This window comes from Synchiropus splendidus, chromosome 4, assembly GCF_027744825.2.
Source record: "Synchiropus splendidus isolate RoL2022-P1 chromosome 4, RoL_Sspl_1.0, whole genome shotgun sequence".
In the NCBI taxonomy this organism is placed as follows: Eukaryota; Metazoa; Chordata; class Actinopteri; order Syngnathiformes; family Callionymidae; genus Synchiropus; species Synchiropus splendidus.
Genome location: NC_071337.1, coordinates 5,598,466 through 5,614,800, shown reverse-complemented (window position 1 = coordinate 5,614,800; position 16,335 = coordinate 5,598,466). Strand labels below are relative to the sequence as shown.

The window sequence follows — 16,335 nt, the reverse complement described above, 5'->3', positions numbered from 1 at the left end:
TTAAACGCCCAGCAGATGGCGCCATGTTATCGCTCATTTAAGGCGAGATAAACGCCTTAGAACACGTTATAACGTTTAATAGTCAATCCGAGCATTTGAAAAGCAAACACCATCAGCCAAAAAAAAAAACAAACAAGAATAGAAATACACAAAGCCGTAAGTACCGCAGTATTGTCCACATGAAACAGCTCAATTTCACGTGTGAAACTGTATTTATTTTAAACATTGTCGTTGTAATAAAGCTCTTACTTGATAAGCAGAGAAGCGTACGAATACGCGGGGATACGCACCAGTGACTCGGCTGTTAATGGCGTCATGTGTTTAGTATTTTTGGACACGCCGAAACACAAAGTGATTTCCAACCTGTCAGTCTTGATCTGTGACATTTGGAGTTGGACAGAGGTCGGGGTGTCCCCGTGACGGGTGTAAGAAGGGGGGTCGTGACCTCTGACCTCAGTCTCAGCTGGAGCCCGAGCGTCTGTCAATCACTTTCCCTCGCTTCTCATTGTGTGCTAATTGTGTGTCACTTCTTCTTTGTGCTTGATGCTCAGCCACCACTGTCATTTTAACTACAAAAACTAGACAGTTCTTGGTTTAGATTTGCCTCATCCCTCAGTGGAGAAACTTCAGTCGCTCGCTGCCTGGACAGCGGCACTGAAACGACTTGACATGTACCAACACAGACACTGGTGGTACATGACGATAATTTATGGGATTAGGAGGTGTAGGTGCAAATATTAAAGAGTGAAGTTGCGGCGGAGAAAACACCATTTTCAGGTGCTAATGCAGTGGATAGTTTAAGGTCAAACATCCACTCATATTTCCAGAACTTTCCAAACCAACCAAGCGACGGCTGATCAACGCACACTCGCACGTATGTATCTGGTGTCGAACGTAAACAACGATGATGCCACTGACGCCCGCTAGAGGGAGCCAGATGCCGAGCAGTTGATGCAGCGGAGGCGCATTAAAAACGACGCCTCGCGTGGGCTTCTTCCCACAGTCCAAATACACGGCAGGCCAATTGATGTGGGCGTGTGCGTGGTTGCCTGTCAACATGTGGACCTGTGGCGGACAGGTGACCTGACCTGGAGGTCACCAGCGAACTGAACAGGTTGATACTCTCCAGTTTAGAGACTCCGGAGTCAAAGAAAGTCAGAGACGTGACTCTTGGACTTGATCGGAGTCTACGTTTCAGATGGTTGGGGAGAGGAGAGACAGTGTTGGACCAAGCGCGGTGGACATGATGATGAGGAAGAGAACCGAAGAGGTTCAGGAGGAAGGAGGACGTGACAGGGTCACTAGAAGGCGCTGGAGACAGGTGGAGGAGGAGGATGTGCTCCGACATCCACTGAGGAGAACCGACAAAAAGTCTTCAATTCCATCTCCGACACGATCTCTCACACGTCCAGGGCTTCCAATTCAACAGAAAGGACAGCGACCCGAGCCAATTTTGACCTTTTATTTAATGAACCCTGATTATTGTTTAATTACAAATGAAGATGAACAAGTAAAAACGGAAACTGAATACACAAAATAACCGTCTCGTTTGATTAACAGCGGTGAGACAGGCGAAGAAGCCAAGAGAAGACAGACAGGTCAAATGATATAAAAACATTACTCTTCTCTTCTGACAGGATGCGAAATAAAAAAAGGTGGGGTGGGGGGAGGGGGGGTTATATATGTACAGGACATGGAAAAACAAAAAGGCTGTTCCCCTGACCGCAGAGGAAACAAACTTCCGGTTGTTCTTGGTACAAAAAAAAGGAAGAAAAGACGAGTGCAAAAGATGACCTGAAGAGGCGAGTCAGCTGGTAGCAACAGTAATAAGAGAATTACAAAAAAAAGGTATACAAGGAGGACATGGAATACATCGACCCGACGGAGGTGAAGGGCGGGGGAGGAGCTATGATGCTACATGTGTGAAATATTAGACGTGAAAAAAAAAGTGCGCTCGGGAAGTCCCAGACTCTCCGAGCGAGCGTGATGTCATTTCCTGTCTGCGTGTAGTTTCTACGGTTGTTCCATGTGGCCCCCGGGAGAGTGCGTGGGCGAGTGACGTCACAAGTGAAGTCATGGTTCCTTGCTACAGCAAAGTGTGTGGGCACACAGAGGAAAAAAAAACCTGCAACCCGCTTCTGAGCAGATCTGGGTTCGGCCTCGCTCAGGTGCTTCTCATATAGCAGGGTTCAAAACGATGGCCGGTTCGTGGTAAAAATACAAAAAAATAACTCAAAAAGCAGTTGCAGATCGTGAGATAACTTGACCACATGACTTTGTCTGAAGTTGCCCGAGCGAGAAAAACTCCCCACGCTTCGCAGAGAAACATCGACTTGGAAGCTTCCAAACTTCCCTCGACTCACCACCCGTCACGTGACTCTCTGTCCGAGCCCAGACCTGCTTCGCTTCCCTCCCAGACCCACAGCAAGGTCGCGAAGGTGAGAAGGCCAACAGGTACTGACAGGTTATGTACAAACATCTAAAAATAGCAGGACTTTCCCCCCCAACGATTTTTGTATCAAATGTCTGAAATATAAGATTTGAATTCAATATATACTTGAATAAAATAGATTTGTGTAGACTCATTCTCTTACAAAAGCAGAAGGCATGTCTTTGCGCGGGGGTTAAACTTTGGACGAAGGCACGGTGATGATTGAGAAACACTGGCGTCTCATCGTGTTAAAATACTTGACAAAAAAATACACTTTTTCACTGAGGGTTTCTGCCTGAGTTCACATTCAGTACGTAGACGCGGCTCCCACCAGATGCCCCGGAACCGCTCTTCTGAGGCATGGACACAGAACTTTCATAAAAGCAGGAATGCAGGAGAGAGTGAAGGAGGGAGGGGAGGGGAGGCGGTGAATGCCCACAAAACCTCTCCGAGATTGTGCGTCGTGGTTCAGGAGACGAGCGGATGTTGCGTCTGTGCGACGCGTAACTTCCCTGTCAGAGCGGCGCCACGTCAGGAAGTGAAAGACTGCGCTGGGATATAAAGCTAATTCAGCGGTTACATGTAAAGCTCGCCGTGGCAGACTCCAGGTTTGTGCTGTTAAAACCATGACAGGAGCAGGTGAGATTCAAAATGGCAGATGTTGTCGCATCTCTCTTGAGCGGACTAAACTCTGCCTACCATCACAGTGACTCACATCCTCCTGACGTCGCGCAGCTCTGACGGACCTCGTGCTTTTTTGGGAGTAAACAAGAAAACCGAGCTTTTACTTTGACAGCCGTCGCTGCCGAGAGAGACTGCAAGTTCTTCAGTCCGGCGTTTCGTGGACGCTTTGGTCCGATGAAGGTCGCCTCCATCTTGTAAACAAGTGTCCAGACAGCGAGGCACTTCAGTAATCTCTATCAGCCTTCAGAAATATGTTTAGAAACCAACTTCCTGTTCCCGACGGTGACGCGGTCCACGTGACGCCGCGGACGGACGGCGGCACTTTAGTGTTGAGTTTGTGACATTCAGTCTAAAAGGTTTGATCCGGTGACTCCTCTTCCGTCAGCACACCAACGTGACGCAGATCATAGCGCCAGCGAGCTCAAGGGACGAGACGCCGCCAGATTCCATTAGCACTTCGGCTAACTCGCAAGTCTTCGAGTGAAAGCCAAGAAACAAGCAGATTAAAAATGTACAGAAATGTCCTGGTCACTTTCGTTCCTCTCACAAGTTGCTTGAGATTTCAGGAATGATGGAGCGGCTGGGTTCTGTTCAAAATAAGCCGGCACCATGATCTACGTCACCACCGCGCACCAGTCTCAGCAGCCGCTGGTCTCCAGGGAAAGCTGTGCAGTCGCCCTCTGCAGCTCGGCACTGGCTCTGCGCTGGGTTGGCGGAGGCAGCGCCATCACCATCCGCTCCTTCCTCCCCTCGTCCTCCTCCTCCTCCTCAGCGCGGACCTTCTTGTCCTCGGCTTCACCGTCACGTTCCCCGTCCGCCTCCATCTTCTGGTCCTCGCTCCAGCGGCGTTTGAAGCGGAGCTTCAGCGGGATACAGCGGGTTCCTCCTGGACTGACCGGACCGGCGGGACCCTGCTGTCCCGGCTCGCTCTTCAGGCTGAGCAGTGGGAAGGCCGTGCCGGCGCCCACCGGCGGGGTGGCCGGGGTCTTGAACACGTCGTCGTCGGGGTCTTCGTCAGTGGGAGGGGCGGGGGGGCTGGTCCCGTTCACCTGGTAATGAGTGCGGAGCTGCTGGTGATGATGAGGAGGCGGAGCCAGGGGGGTGAAGATGTCGCCTTCTTCATCATCCTCCATGTGACTGAGGTCTTCCTCCTCGCTGATGTCGGTGACCTCCACCTCCTCCTCTGACTCGATGTCTGATATCGGCTCCACCTGGCGAGACACGGGTTGAGACTTTGATGACACATGCGACGCCTTTGACGTGACAGACCTCGATACTGAAAGTCGTCTGAAAGTTTTACCTTGATTTTCGGGGGCACCGCAGCTGGATTGGATGCTGCGAACATGGCCGCCTGGCCAGAAGAGGATGCGGCGGCCGCCGAGCTTCCTCCATCTCTCTGCTTGCGGCCGAGAGGCGGCGGCTGCAGCTTGAACTTGAACGGCGACGGGTGAAGCTCCTCGCCCGGCCCCGCCTGCGGGCCCAGCGAGTGAGGGAGTGACAGAGGCGGGGCATGCAGGTGATGGGCGGCAGGCTTCTCGGGCGTGGGGCGGTGCGGCTGCGGGATGATGATGTTGGGGTAGTGCAGGAAGGCCCGCGGGCTCAGGTGGTAGTTGTAGACCGACTGCTTATGGGCCTGCAGGTAGTGCTTCATGTCCTCCGGGTTGAAGGAGAAGTGGGAGCCCATCATGGGGGAGGACAAAGAGGGGGACGGTGTGTACGGAAGGTGTGGGGTCGGGGTCATGGTCAGCGCTGGAGACAGAGCAGGAGCCAGCAGACCCCCCGGGCCAGGAAGCGGGGAGACCGGGAAAGGAGACAGCGACTCGGGGTGGACCCGATGTCCCGGTCTGGGAAGCCCCGCGGGGTTGGGGGCTCCGCCGAAGACCCTGAAGAGGGAATCGTGAGGCATGCGTGGCGGCAGCAGCCCCCTGAAGGCTCGGTCAGAGCCCAGCCCCCGGTCCTCGGCCCCCACCGCCTCCTCCAGCTCGGAATTGGTGGAGGTGCCGTCGCTGCAGTCGCTCACGGATCCGCGGGCCATTCGGCGGGTCACGCTGCTGAACATGCCCGGGCTGCGCAGCTCCTCGCTGGACGACAGGACGTCTGAGGGCGTGGAGGGCGGGAAGCGGAAGTGGGTGCCTCCTGTGGGCACCGGGGGGGCGCTCTGGGGGACCCCACGACCTACAAGGAGAGAGGAGAGGATGAAAACTGGTGTCGCAGTGGACTGGAAAACGCTGAAGGGATTTCAGCTGATGGAATATTCAAACAACAGGACTCGATCACATGTTTGGCAAGCGGCGCATCCAGGTACCCTGGGGACGCCTGGCACTGACCATGGGATGCCCTCCCTTTCCCTCCACTGTTTTCCTCCTGGTTTCACCCAGCTGAATGTGACTTGTAAAAAGCCACCATTGCGGATGCCTCATTCCCACCATGTTCTTTTGCCAATAAAAATCTTGCAAGAGCCCCATTTGATTGGTCCAAATTCTGTTACACAATGAAGAGTGCCGTTGATTTGGGCCTTACAGCTAAAGACCCCAACAAAGTGGGTGGGTGGAGGGGCTTCGGTAATGGGGAGGGGGGTCAAGTCTGTGCTCGAAACTCCTGAAATAAGGGGCCCAAAAGAAGTGAACAATTCTCCATGATGAAGTGGAGAGAAGCGAGTGTCTGTGTCTCTGACAACAGAACCTGCTGGCCCTCTCTAGTGGCGTGACTCATTGATCCAATTTAACTGTGTTTACTTTGGCTGGTTTGTGGTGCACAAGCTGCAACCCCATCAGAGGCTGACCACACACACACACACACACACACAGTTGTTTTTGGATTTGAGGTGAGCTTAAAAACACACACAACAAAAACATTCAGGCCTCCAGCAGACTCTCAGGGACAAGTCTGATCCCGAACGTTTTTGAGGAGAAAGGAGCAGGTTGTTTTCTGTGTCCTCATTAATAAAGCGACAGGTCTGAAATGCAACAATGATAACCTCCAATAACATTCACTTCCCTTTCACATTAGCGCCTTTGATCACCCAGTCGTTGACATACAAATCCTCCCTGTTTGTGGGACGCGCGTCTTGGATACGCGGTGTGTTTGAGACACACAGCAAGTGGAGCCACAAGTTTTCTCGCGGTTCACTCCCTCCTCGCCGACTCTCTGCCAGAGAGTTTGTGGCACAGCAATAAATTCTTGGCATCTGAGCGCCTGCCAGTTTAAAATACTGGAAAAGTTGCTTTGACTGCCATGACAAACAGGGCAGGTCCTTGGTGTGTGTGAGTGAGTGTGTGTGTGCGTGTATATGTAAGTGTGTGTGTGGGATTGCTTATCCTACTTTGTGGGGACCAGTTCTTGACCAAACATTTTCCTCGCGAGGACCACATGACTTTGTGGGGACATTTGGTTGGACCCCACGAGGTTAAGACTCAATTTGCGGATGAAAACTTTCTAAAATAACTGGGTCATTATCATTAGGTTTCAGTTCGCGTCCTGGTTAAGGTTAGGGTCAGTCCTGTGTTTTGGATGGTTAGGTCTAGGGTGAGAGGCTGGGGAAAGGCAATGAGAAACCTTGCAATGTCCCCACAAGGATAGAAATACAAACGCATACGTCCACATCTATTTATCTATCTATCTATCTATATGTTTGTGATCTGGTGCAGTTGAGTTGAGCAGTTTCTTCTACAGGTTAAGGGAAGCAGCAGTCTGAGCTGCAGAAAAGAGCGCTCGTACACTAGAGAACATCAAGTCGCTTCTCTGAGCCGCAGTGGATGTGTCAAGGAGAAAACTGCTCCTGACGTGGACTGATGGAAAAAGAAAACCCGATCCTGACATGATCCAACACGGCATGTTTTTCTAATGCTGTGGGTCACAGCAGTGTGTGTGTGTGTGTGTGTGTGTGTGTGTGTGTGTGTCGGAGTAACCATCCTATCACAACATGTCAGAGCCCGACCACATCATACGTAGCCACAATTAAAGTTTCATGCTGCACTTATGTCACCGAGCGTCCAACACCCCCATATGGGCCCAGTTTACACTGGGTGGCCCGGTCCAGACGACTTCTGTGGAGGAGGGGAGTGCGGGGGCGCGCTGGTTAGGTTGCACCCAGGCCCCGATAGATACCCACCAAACCAGGATTCAGCTGGATATTTGATCGTATGGAGCTGAACGTCAATATTATTTTATTATCGTCAACGTTGCTATTGAGGTCAGAGTTGGACTACAAACTTCTCCGCGCATTAAAACGGAACCGCAGAGAGGAGGAAACCTTCCAAGACAAGAACATCACACACACTTTCCTCTGTTCTAAAAACTGACAACTCATGACACGCGCTTGGCTGGAGTGGTGCTCGGAGCTGGAATTAAAAATACAACGTTGAACTTTATACTTGTGTGTAACTTCCAGTTGTCGCAAGAGATTAAATACAAAAGTAAAAGTAAAAGTAAAAAGTAGTTTTTGAGGAATTTTCAGCTGTGATTTTGATGAGCTGAAAAAGAAACATTGTTTAAAACCTTGACTGTAAAGTATCCTCATGAATACAATATGGTTTGCTGTACTTTCCTGGCTTCAGGTCAATGGCAGAGAAAATTCCTACACAGTTACTGTTAAAAAAAAAGACTATATTACAACTTGTGAAATCAGTGACTATATTCATGGCTGACCTGTCACGTGACCCAAATAAAATAAATCAAGGAACACCTTTCAGGTGATTCAGGTCTGGTTGGCTTTAAACTTTCCAAGTTTGAGTGAGTTTTAAGAGTCGGGACTTTGTACCTGAGCCCATGTCGATGAACGGATAGTTGACCAGCACCAGCTTGTTGAAGTTGAACTTGTACGTGAATCTTTTTCCTTTGGTCTTGTGGAGGATCCTCTTGTTGTAGTAGTATCTGAAGAACAGACAAAAAAAGTGTCAGTTGAGAACCTAACAGTTGGTAAACAGTTCCCCACAGCGAGTGCTTTAGTCAAGTTGGGAAGGGCAGAGGTAGAACATTGTCATGTTTCTAGCATCACACACCGTCTTATGTCTGTTTTAAATAGGGATTTCTTTGCATATATACTGCAAGACGGTGACTGAGTATATAGTAACTTTGTGTTAGCCAACAACCTAGCTAAACTAACGCTGCCGTCGTCGTGAAGTGACCATTTGTTTGGGGGGGAGAATGTAGTTGTCGTCCGGCTTTGTCAGCACCTTCAGCCGTCCTCACCACCTCAGTCACACCTTCATGCCCTCATTCTTCCTGAACCTCATTAAATGGTTTCCTCTCCTTCCTTCTTGGTCCAACAGTCTCTCCTCTCCAACATCTGGCCTCCCAAACTCTGTCTCCACACGCATCTTCATCTGAAGAAGCATATTCAGATTGTGCATTTGAGTGTATAAAACAGGCTCGGGAGCCAACCCGTGGCTCCCGAGCCACATGCAGCTCTTCACCAAACTTTGTCATTCCCTAAACTAAACGTATGGCATGTGTTTCACCTGTTATTCATTGTTGTGTAATTCAGTGGAGTGAAGATGAGACGCTCCAGTCTGCAGCGTCGCTCACACCCACAGACTGGGGCGTCATGTTATTGGTGGCATGAGCCACGTAAAAAAATATACAAGTAAAATAAATTGTGCACACATTTCTATCTACGTCGCTTGATATTTCCAGGAGGATCACGGTAAAAAGTATGAATTTTAAAAATGGATGCACAAGAGACATACGCTGGACGTGAACCATCAACCGTGTGACACACAGGGATGTGCTTTAACCACTGTACTGACGCTCAGTCACGTGACCAGCTGTTCAGGTTGAGCGTTACAACCTTACATATTTGTAGGATGTGGCTCTTTTCAGCAACAAAGTAAAACAATGTGGCTCTTAGCCTCTGACTGGTTGGCCACCCCTGGTATAAAACATTGATAAAAACATCACTAAAACAGCTTCATTTCTGATTGAAGTGAGCAGGGAAAGCTGTGTGTGAAGAGCAGTTGACAACAGAATCAACCATGGATCCACACATTTTCTACAGACTAGTTCCAGTTCTCCCAACAAGGCTGCAACATTTCCTACCAACAAACAGGGTCACTTCAGGCTGGATTTAAATCTCACCATTCATTTAGGCTCCGCATTCCATCATGTACTTTGGGAGCTGGTACTAATGCAGCTGAAGTACAAAAGCCTTTGTTACCACAACTGTTTTCATAACCAACACCAGCGTGTTAAGTGTTCAGAGTAATGCAAAGATCAAGGTAAACAACAGATACAGAGCAGTGCTAGCAGTCACTGATGAACAGAATTGAGTTCTGTGGTCATTGAAAAGAATAAAAGCAGTGAGTCATAGACAAAGCTAAAAACAAATTACATAATCCAACAAGCTGCTCTAGTGTGAAGACACTGTCAGACTCTCACCAGGACCAGTGGAGCAGCAGCAGGTCTGATTCAGTTGGGTCCAGGCGGTTCTGTGAGTGAGAGTGTTAGTCATCACTGGAGCGCAGGAGTTGGGAAAACGTCTGATCGCAAAGATGAATAAAACGGGTGAGTCAGCGCCGACCTCTGAACCACAGGCGGTTTTTTTTTTTTCGGTTGAACCTTCACTTTTATTCATCATTTCCAGATGAAGATCTCAATAGTAAATTGTTCCTTGTTCACAAAGTCAATGGTGATCATGAAGGAAAATAAGACTGATGAGACACGTATGAGGCCAAACATGACCGAGGAAGTTCTGGTGCAGTCTCTGTCATCAACCACACAGATGCAAGACTCTAAATGAGCTCTTTCAATTGACAGAGCCTTATCTGTCATCAGATAAGGCCGCCGTCGATAGAAGGAAGAGTCAGTGGCAAGCAAACAATGTCAAGGAACATTTCAGAAGCTAACACTCTGCAACAAAGATAAGAAGGAAGAAAGAATTCCTCATGAAAAAAAGAAAAAAAAAACAGCCAGTAACACACATCCTCAGTTGTGGTTAAAGCCTGACATTTCTGACCATCCCCTGTGGCCTGAGACGGACATCCATCGGTCCACGTCTCAGTGACTCAGGGGAACCTAGTGAACACACAACATACACCCAGGACAACAATACAACGTTGTGAATATAAAAGCATGGTCGAACTATTGCCCCGTCAATGTATAACACTGCCATACGAAATGTACAATCAATCATGCGCAGGGACTCCTTCATAAATGCATTTAATACAGCAACTTTGCCTTTTGTTGCCTCTGCACTTCTGCTGTAATAACTTTATGACCAACCGCCGAACATCCTCAATCATAACCAGCATTTCCACCTGACAACTGAAGCAGCTGTGGCTGATCTCTGGACCGGGCCAAATACCAAGCACTCACTCGCTGCACGCACCAATGAGCCGCAGTCATGTCCGAGCCTGTCGCCATCTCATTTTTGATAGGTTTCTGTAAAGTAAACACAACCAACGCTCGGAAACGCATCAGCTACAAGACGCAGATGGGATGTGAGCTAGTGTATAAACAGCATGCTAAGTGTGTGTAGTGATAAGATTCCTTAACATGGATCGTAGGTTTGGGGTGAGAAGAGTAGAGTGTGTGTGTGTGTGTGTGTTCGTCTGTGCACAGACCAAATGGGAACAGACGGGAAGACAGAATTTATCTCACCATGTGCATTCCAGCAGGTGATGTTGTGTTAAACGAGGCTAACTTGCCTCACGGAGTCACGCACCCCAGCAGAGAGTCGGAAAATAGTACAATGAACAACGAAATAGCATTAAATATTTGAGGCTTCAAAGGGTGTGTTTCAGATCCACACACAGCTTTGCATGAAAGAGATGGGGATTTGAAAGACATGCTCCGTCTGAGGCGACAGTGATGCATTTCCTGGCTTCAACCAAAAAGTGCCCATTAAAAATGGAGCCACTGCACTGAGAACAACCTAAAACAACGTAGAACGTTGCCAGACCTTTCGCGGGCCTGTGATTCTCTAAGAACAAATTAGGTAGGCAGCATGGCGGACATGAAGCGGATGCGCTACATCAGTTAGTAGTAGCCGAAGTGGACACCATAGCCCAGTATATTTGTGAAATGACAAGAGACGGCGATGGCAGCATTGTAGTCGGTGAGGCCGTATAATGCATCGCCATTGGAGGACGGAGAATTTCCACCATTGTTATGTCTTCTTTGTGTCTCATTAGAGCTACGTATCGGGGAGTAACATCAACACTGCCCCCCATGGTTTCCAGAGGTACTGCTCTGTTTGGTCCATATTTGTAAGCTTTGTGGAAACGTGCAGAAATACGGAGGAAATGAATGCAGAGCACGAACAGATATTTCTGTCCGCATCCGGATCCGTACGTAACGTCTAGCATGAACAGGCCTTAAGGTGATGTTGCAACCCCGGTGTGAGGCATCACATGACATGAATTTGGATGTCATTTTTCTCAGCCTTTAATAAAGGAGTGAAAATACATATGAATTATGCATGTGTCTTCATGAAAGATGAGCGGTTGACAAGGATATATGAAGCACCTAGTGGCGATGAATTAAGAAGTGCAGATGCAATTAACAATCAGGGCAGGAGTGTTCTGAGGAGCAGCTCATACAAAGCTTCTGAATATTTTATGCTCAGGGGTCCCAGCTACTGACCACTGCAGGAGCAGTGCTTTTGGTTGCAGGACAGGGCAAGAAAAGAAACACGGTGAAATGTTAATTATGAAGTTTCATAGGCTTAACAAAAACTTAAGCCATGAGTAGGAAAAAGGAGTGTTAACTTCATATCCTGCTAAGAAATGAACTGCAAAACTATATAGCCAATAACTACATTTTAACAGCAATGACTTCTATCCCATTTCCTTGAACACGGTGCAGCTCAGAATAAACTGAATATGAATTGCTTCTGTACCAGAATAAATAGTTTATTAGAGAATAATGACACATCATTTGTCTATTAAAGACTGACTTCCTACCTCAGTGCACGGCTGAGTTTGTCGTAGTTCATCTGAGGTTTGCACTTGCGGGCCCCCCACAGTCGAGCCACCTCGTCTGGGTCCTTGATGACAAACTCTCCATAGTCTCCCTGCCAGGCGATGACATCATGGTACTCCTCTTTTCTCAACAGCTCCAGGATGAAGTGCCAGAGCTGGATCTGCCGGGAACCGGGGCTGGACTCTGGTTTGTAGGCCCACTCCGGGAAGGCGAACCCTGGTCATGAGGAGGAAGAACATGTCAGGGGGCGGGTGACACACTTGCTCTCAGTTTTTAATGTTGCTGCTGGCATTCAGCGGACTTCAAAATAAAGTCCAAATATAGAGTCCACTTTGACTAAGATGATTTTGGAATGAGCCACAGGAGTGCGACCACATCACCATGAACTTGGCCCGAGTACATAAATAAATCCAAATGACACCCGACTCTAATCAACACTCATTGAATAAACATTTCTCGCTCTTTTTCTTGGCATGGAATCATCTAGTTCACAGACTCTCTCCTCTTCTTGTCTCGGCAGAGTTTCCATCCATCTTTCCCAGAACTTCATGTGTGGCTGCTTAACTTTATACCCCGGTTGCGACCAAACACTAGATCAAACGTATACTATTCACTTCAGATAAAAATATTTAAAGTGGCAGATGGTGCTTCAATTCATCAGTGTTTTATGCTCTTTAAAAAGGATTTGATGAGAGAGAAATGATCTGTAGAGAGACCATGGCGTTGTGCAGCGTAGCCACCAACTATGGTCCCTCTGCTGTACAACATCAATACGGTACATAAGAACACAGTTATTATAGTATCACCATTTTCACAGGGGTCTAAAAACTACCATACTGTTGCCTAAAAAAATATGATCAGAATGTTACAGTTCTTATCACATTTTCCAACACCCCCTTGAACTTTCAGAAATTTGACATTGCACCATTATAACATAGTTTCCACCCAGCATCACAATCTGTGTGTCATTTTTGCTGATACATACATTTTCCATGTAAAAATCTAAATAGTATGTTAATCCTTTTTTTCCTCAACTGTGTAAAAACTCCATATTTTGAAAATTAAATATGTTTTGTATTTTGAGTTTTTATCTTTTTGTCTTTAGAAAACAAAGTAAATTGAATTAACTATTAACTTGATAATGGGTCAGGTCTTCAGATATGTTTTTTTTTTTTTTAACATATTGGAGTCCGTCTCTGAGCCACCTAGCTCAACATCGCGCCCTGTACCCATGTGTGACTGCAGAGTCTCAGCAGAGTTTTGGGGTGAAACAAAACCAGAGTTAACTGGAACAAGTTGTGACTATTGCAGAAACCAGGAACATGCACTTACAGACTCCTACTGGTGCTCAAGCACCAGCCCTTTCTCTCAGCATGAGAAGAGTTCCCTTTTTGCTGAAGTCCTTTTTACCCCCCATTCTTGAATTCTCTTTTTCTCATCACTTCTGGCCAGGTCAATCAACCAATCAAATATATCCTGACATATAACAGGGCATTTACTTGAGTTGTTTTGAGAATTCTCCTCCAACAATGATTTTGGCGACAGGTGCCCTTTTTTCTGGGTGAGGGTTCAGTTTTCCAACACAATCGAGGATTTTAAGTGTTGCTTTATTGCCTGAAATATCTGCCCACATTAATGCAGTGCCCATAGGCGTTTCAACACGAGACCCAGACGTTCCTGTGGCCCCGTGGGAAAATTAATTGCCACCCCACATTTTGCGTAGTCACTCGGTGAGACATGGATGTGGACAGTGACACAGTCGTAACTTCTGGGTAGTTTCACAGAGGAAACAACTTTACTGACAGACCCGAGCACAGAACCTTGGCTCAACGCTGGTCGCCAATATTAAAACCACATTTTCGACTTGGGTCCGGAGCCAGATTCTGACTGCGACTGGCTTTAATCCTTTCCCACAAACTGCAGTCTTTCTAGAACTCTGTGCTATCGCCATCAAAGAGAAAGAATCTGCGTCGTTAACAGATTAACAGTCCTTGAGATAAGAGCAGACAAAATATAAAATGTTTTATAACCAGTATCAGAGCGCACGCCATTTCACAACAGCTTGAAGAGTATAGGCTTTGTGTTGTAAAGCGGTGGGAGGCAGTAAAAGACTCAACACCACTTCAACACAAGGCTGAAGGAGTGAATAGCGCAGTGACACACACGCGCACGCACACACACATACATGCGCGCAAGCAAACACACACCTCATTAAGACCAGATGTGAGCTGGCAATCAGGCAGAGAGGGAGGGAAACATATGGGCACAATATAACAATAGTTAAGTTGGTGTGTGTGCAACAGTAAAGCAACACTTTCCCCCTAAACACCAAGGTTACAATCCGTTTCCCACACTACAAAGACTGACACCAGGCGAGCAAATTGAAAGAGAAATCTTGAAAATGAGTGGAAAAACAGCAGGACAGATCCCCGCATCAAAGGCAACAGGGGGCGATAAATGATGTGCCACACGTGAGGAACGTCGGAGTCAGCGGATTCTTAATTCAGTCCAGTGTTTATTTTCTTACGCTTGTTACCATCATCATTAAAAAGTCATGGGGTTTTCGGGTGACTGTCCCTGATTTGGCTTCTGCGACAGATGAGGGTCTGCGTCAGAGACAGGAGTGCACAAGTTCTGTGTCAGATGGGCTTTCGAATAGTTTCAGTCACTCCTGAAACTGCTTGCAGCATCAATAGATTTTGTCTGACCAACTTTCTGAAGGTGATATAAAGGCACAGCCCCATCCTCTTTCACCCTAAAAGTGGGCGCTTTGGAACAACAAAGACCATGGTTCTCATAGTGAAACAGCTCTGGTCGGGCACATGTAACCCAGTCACAAACAAAATTGTAAAAATGAGCAGGTCACTCCCTAATGTCTTCATTGATTTGGAGTCAGGTGTGATCTGTTCGACCTGTACCTGTACTGACCACCTCCATTTTTCAATTCATGAGCATTTCAATCGTAATATTGCATCAATGACCAACTGACACTTAAATACAACGTGTTCTACCACAGCAGTAGCCAGCTGAGGCAGAAGATTTGGCAAATATATTGAGGTGGCCGACGATGATGACACACCAGTGAGCAAAAAGTGCTGAGGAAGCACATCTGCTAAAAGGGGAAATTCACAGCAACATGCAAGTTTGTTTCTGATCTGGTAAGACAAAGATTTCAGGAAAGAAAATAGGATACAGACAAGATGATAAAAGCAGAAACCAGTCATTAAAAACCCCAGACACCTGGCAGCGACAAGTACGTGGAGTCCAGATGAAACTGCTAATGATTTCATTGTCCATATAAAATAACACTTGTTTGTGAGGGTTGCATCAAGATGTCTTTAAGGACAAAAACAAAAAGAGACAGAGTGGGTGATTTTACTGCAACAATTGTCTTGAACTTCATATAAAGCATATAAACACATGGCATAGCTGAAGGCTAGTGACATTATAGAGCGCAGGTGGTACGAGTGCGTGGTGGGTAGAAGCCAACGCGAAAAGAAAACAGACCACAGGTGTTGATCTCGGTCCCGTGGTTCTTCAGCTGCAATCAATCGCATTCTTGAGCTACTACGAAATGTGTCCGGCCAAATCTGCGTAGCTGTATTTGTACTGCTGAACGAGAAGCGGTCGCTCTGCGATGAGATGGAAAGGAGTTGTGTGTCAATTAATAACTAGTGAGTCTATAACTCAACAAAGACGTTGAGACCACTCCTGTCAAGCTTAGAATTACCAACTGAACTGAAACAAGTGGCGTGCCACCAAGAGTGGAAGCCAGAGCAACACTATCTAAATGCCTGAAGTGTAGCACAACACAGACTCAGAAAAACAAGCTTGTTCCCCATGACTAATAAACCGTGCGCTGCTATTTGATCTGGACTGGTCTTTAATAAGGACGAGAAGACAGAGAAGCCGTCTGTCACACTAGACAACACTTACTAATGGGGTACATGATTCACCCAGCAGACAATAGCACCCTTGTCTATCGTTTATCGTTGTGACACGGCCATAAGTCGCTACAGTTAATGGGGTGCGCTGGCGATTGCTGGGACGACGTGGCTGCTGCGCGCTCGGGCCGTGATGATATCAAAGTGGGCGATCTAATATATAAAGTACACAGATACACTTCAGGTTAGTGGAAGAGGTAAGTGGGTTCATACGTAGGAGTGCAGACAAAGAACACGGGAATAGCAGCCGTGCCCACCGCATGTGTGTGTTGCAAATGTCCCCGCTGACTCATAGCTTGTTCGTTTTGTCGTTCACAGATTCCGCCTCTCTCCCCCTCAACACCACAACCGTCGCTT

At 47.4% G+C, this 16,335-nt stretch overlaps 1 protein-coding gene across 1 annotated transcript in view; it reads right to left on the bottom strand.

Moving 5' to 3' along the window:
* Window positions 1–16,335, bottom strand: part of erf (Ets2 repressor factor) — a 32,247-nt gene continuing 15,912 nt past the window's right edge. Inside the window, exons 2-5 of the mRNA XM_053863314.1 lie at window positions 12,016–12,250; window positions 7,875–7,987; window positions 4,416–5,290; window positions 1–4,326 (exon numbers count right to left, since the gene is read on the bottom strand). Of these exons, the coding sequence (XP_053719289.1) occupies window positions 3,754–4,326; window positions 4,416–5,290; window positions 7,875–7,987; window positions 12,016–12,250 (1,796 nt within the window). The 3' untranslated portion in view covers window positions 1–3,753. The remainder of the gene's footprint in view (window positions 4,327–4,415; window positions 5,291–7,874; window positions 7,988–12,015; window positions 12,251–16,335) is intronic.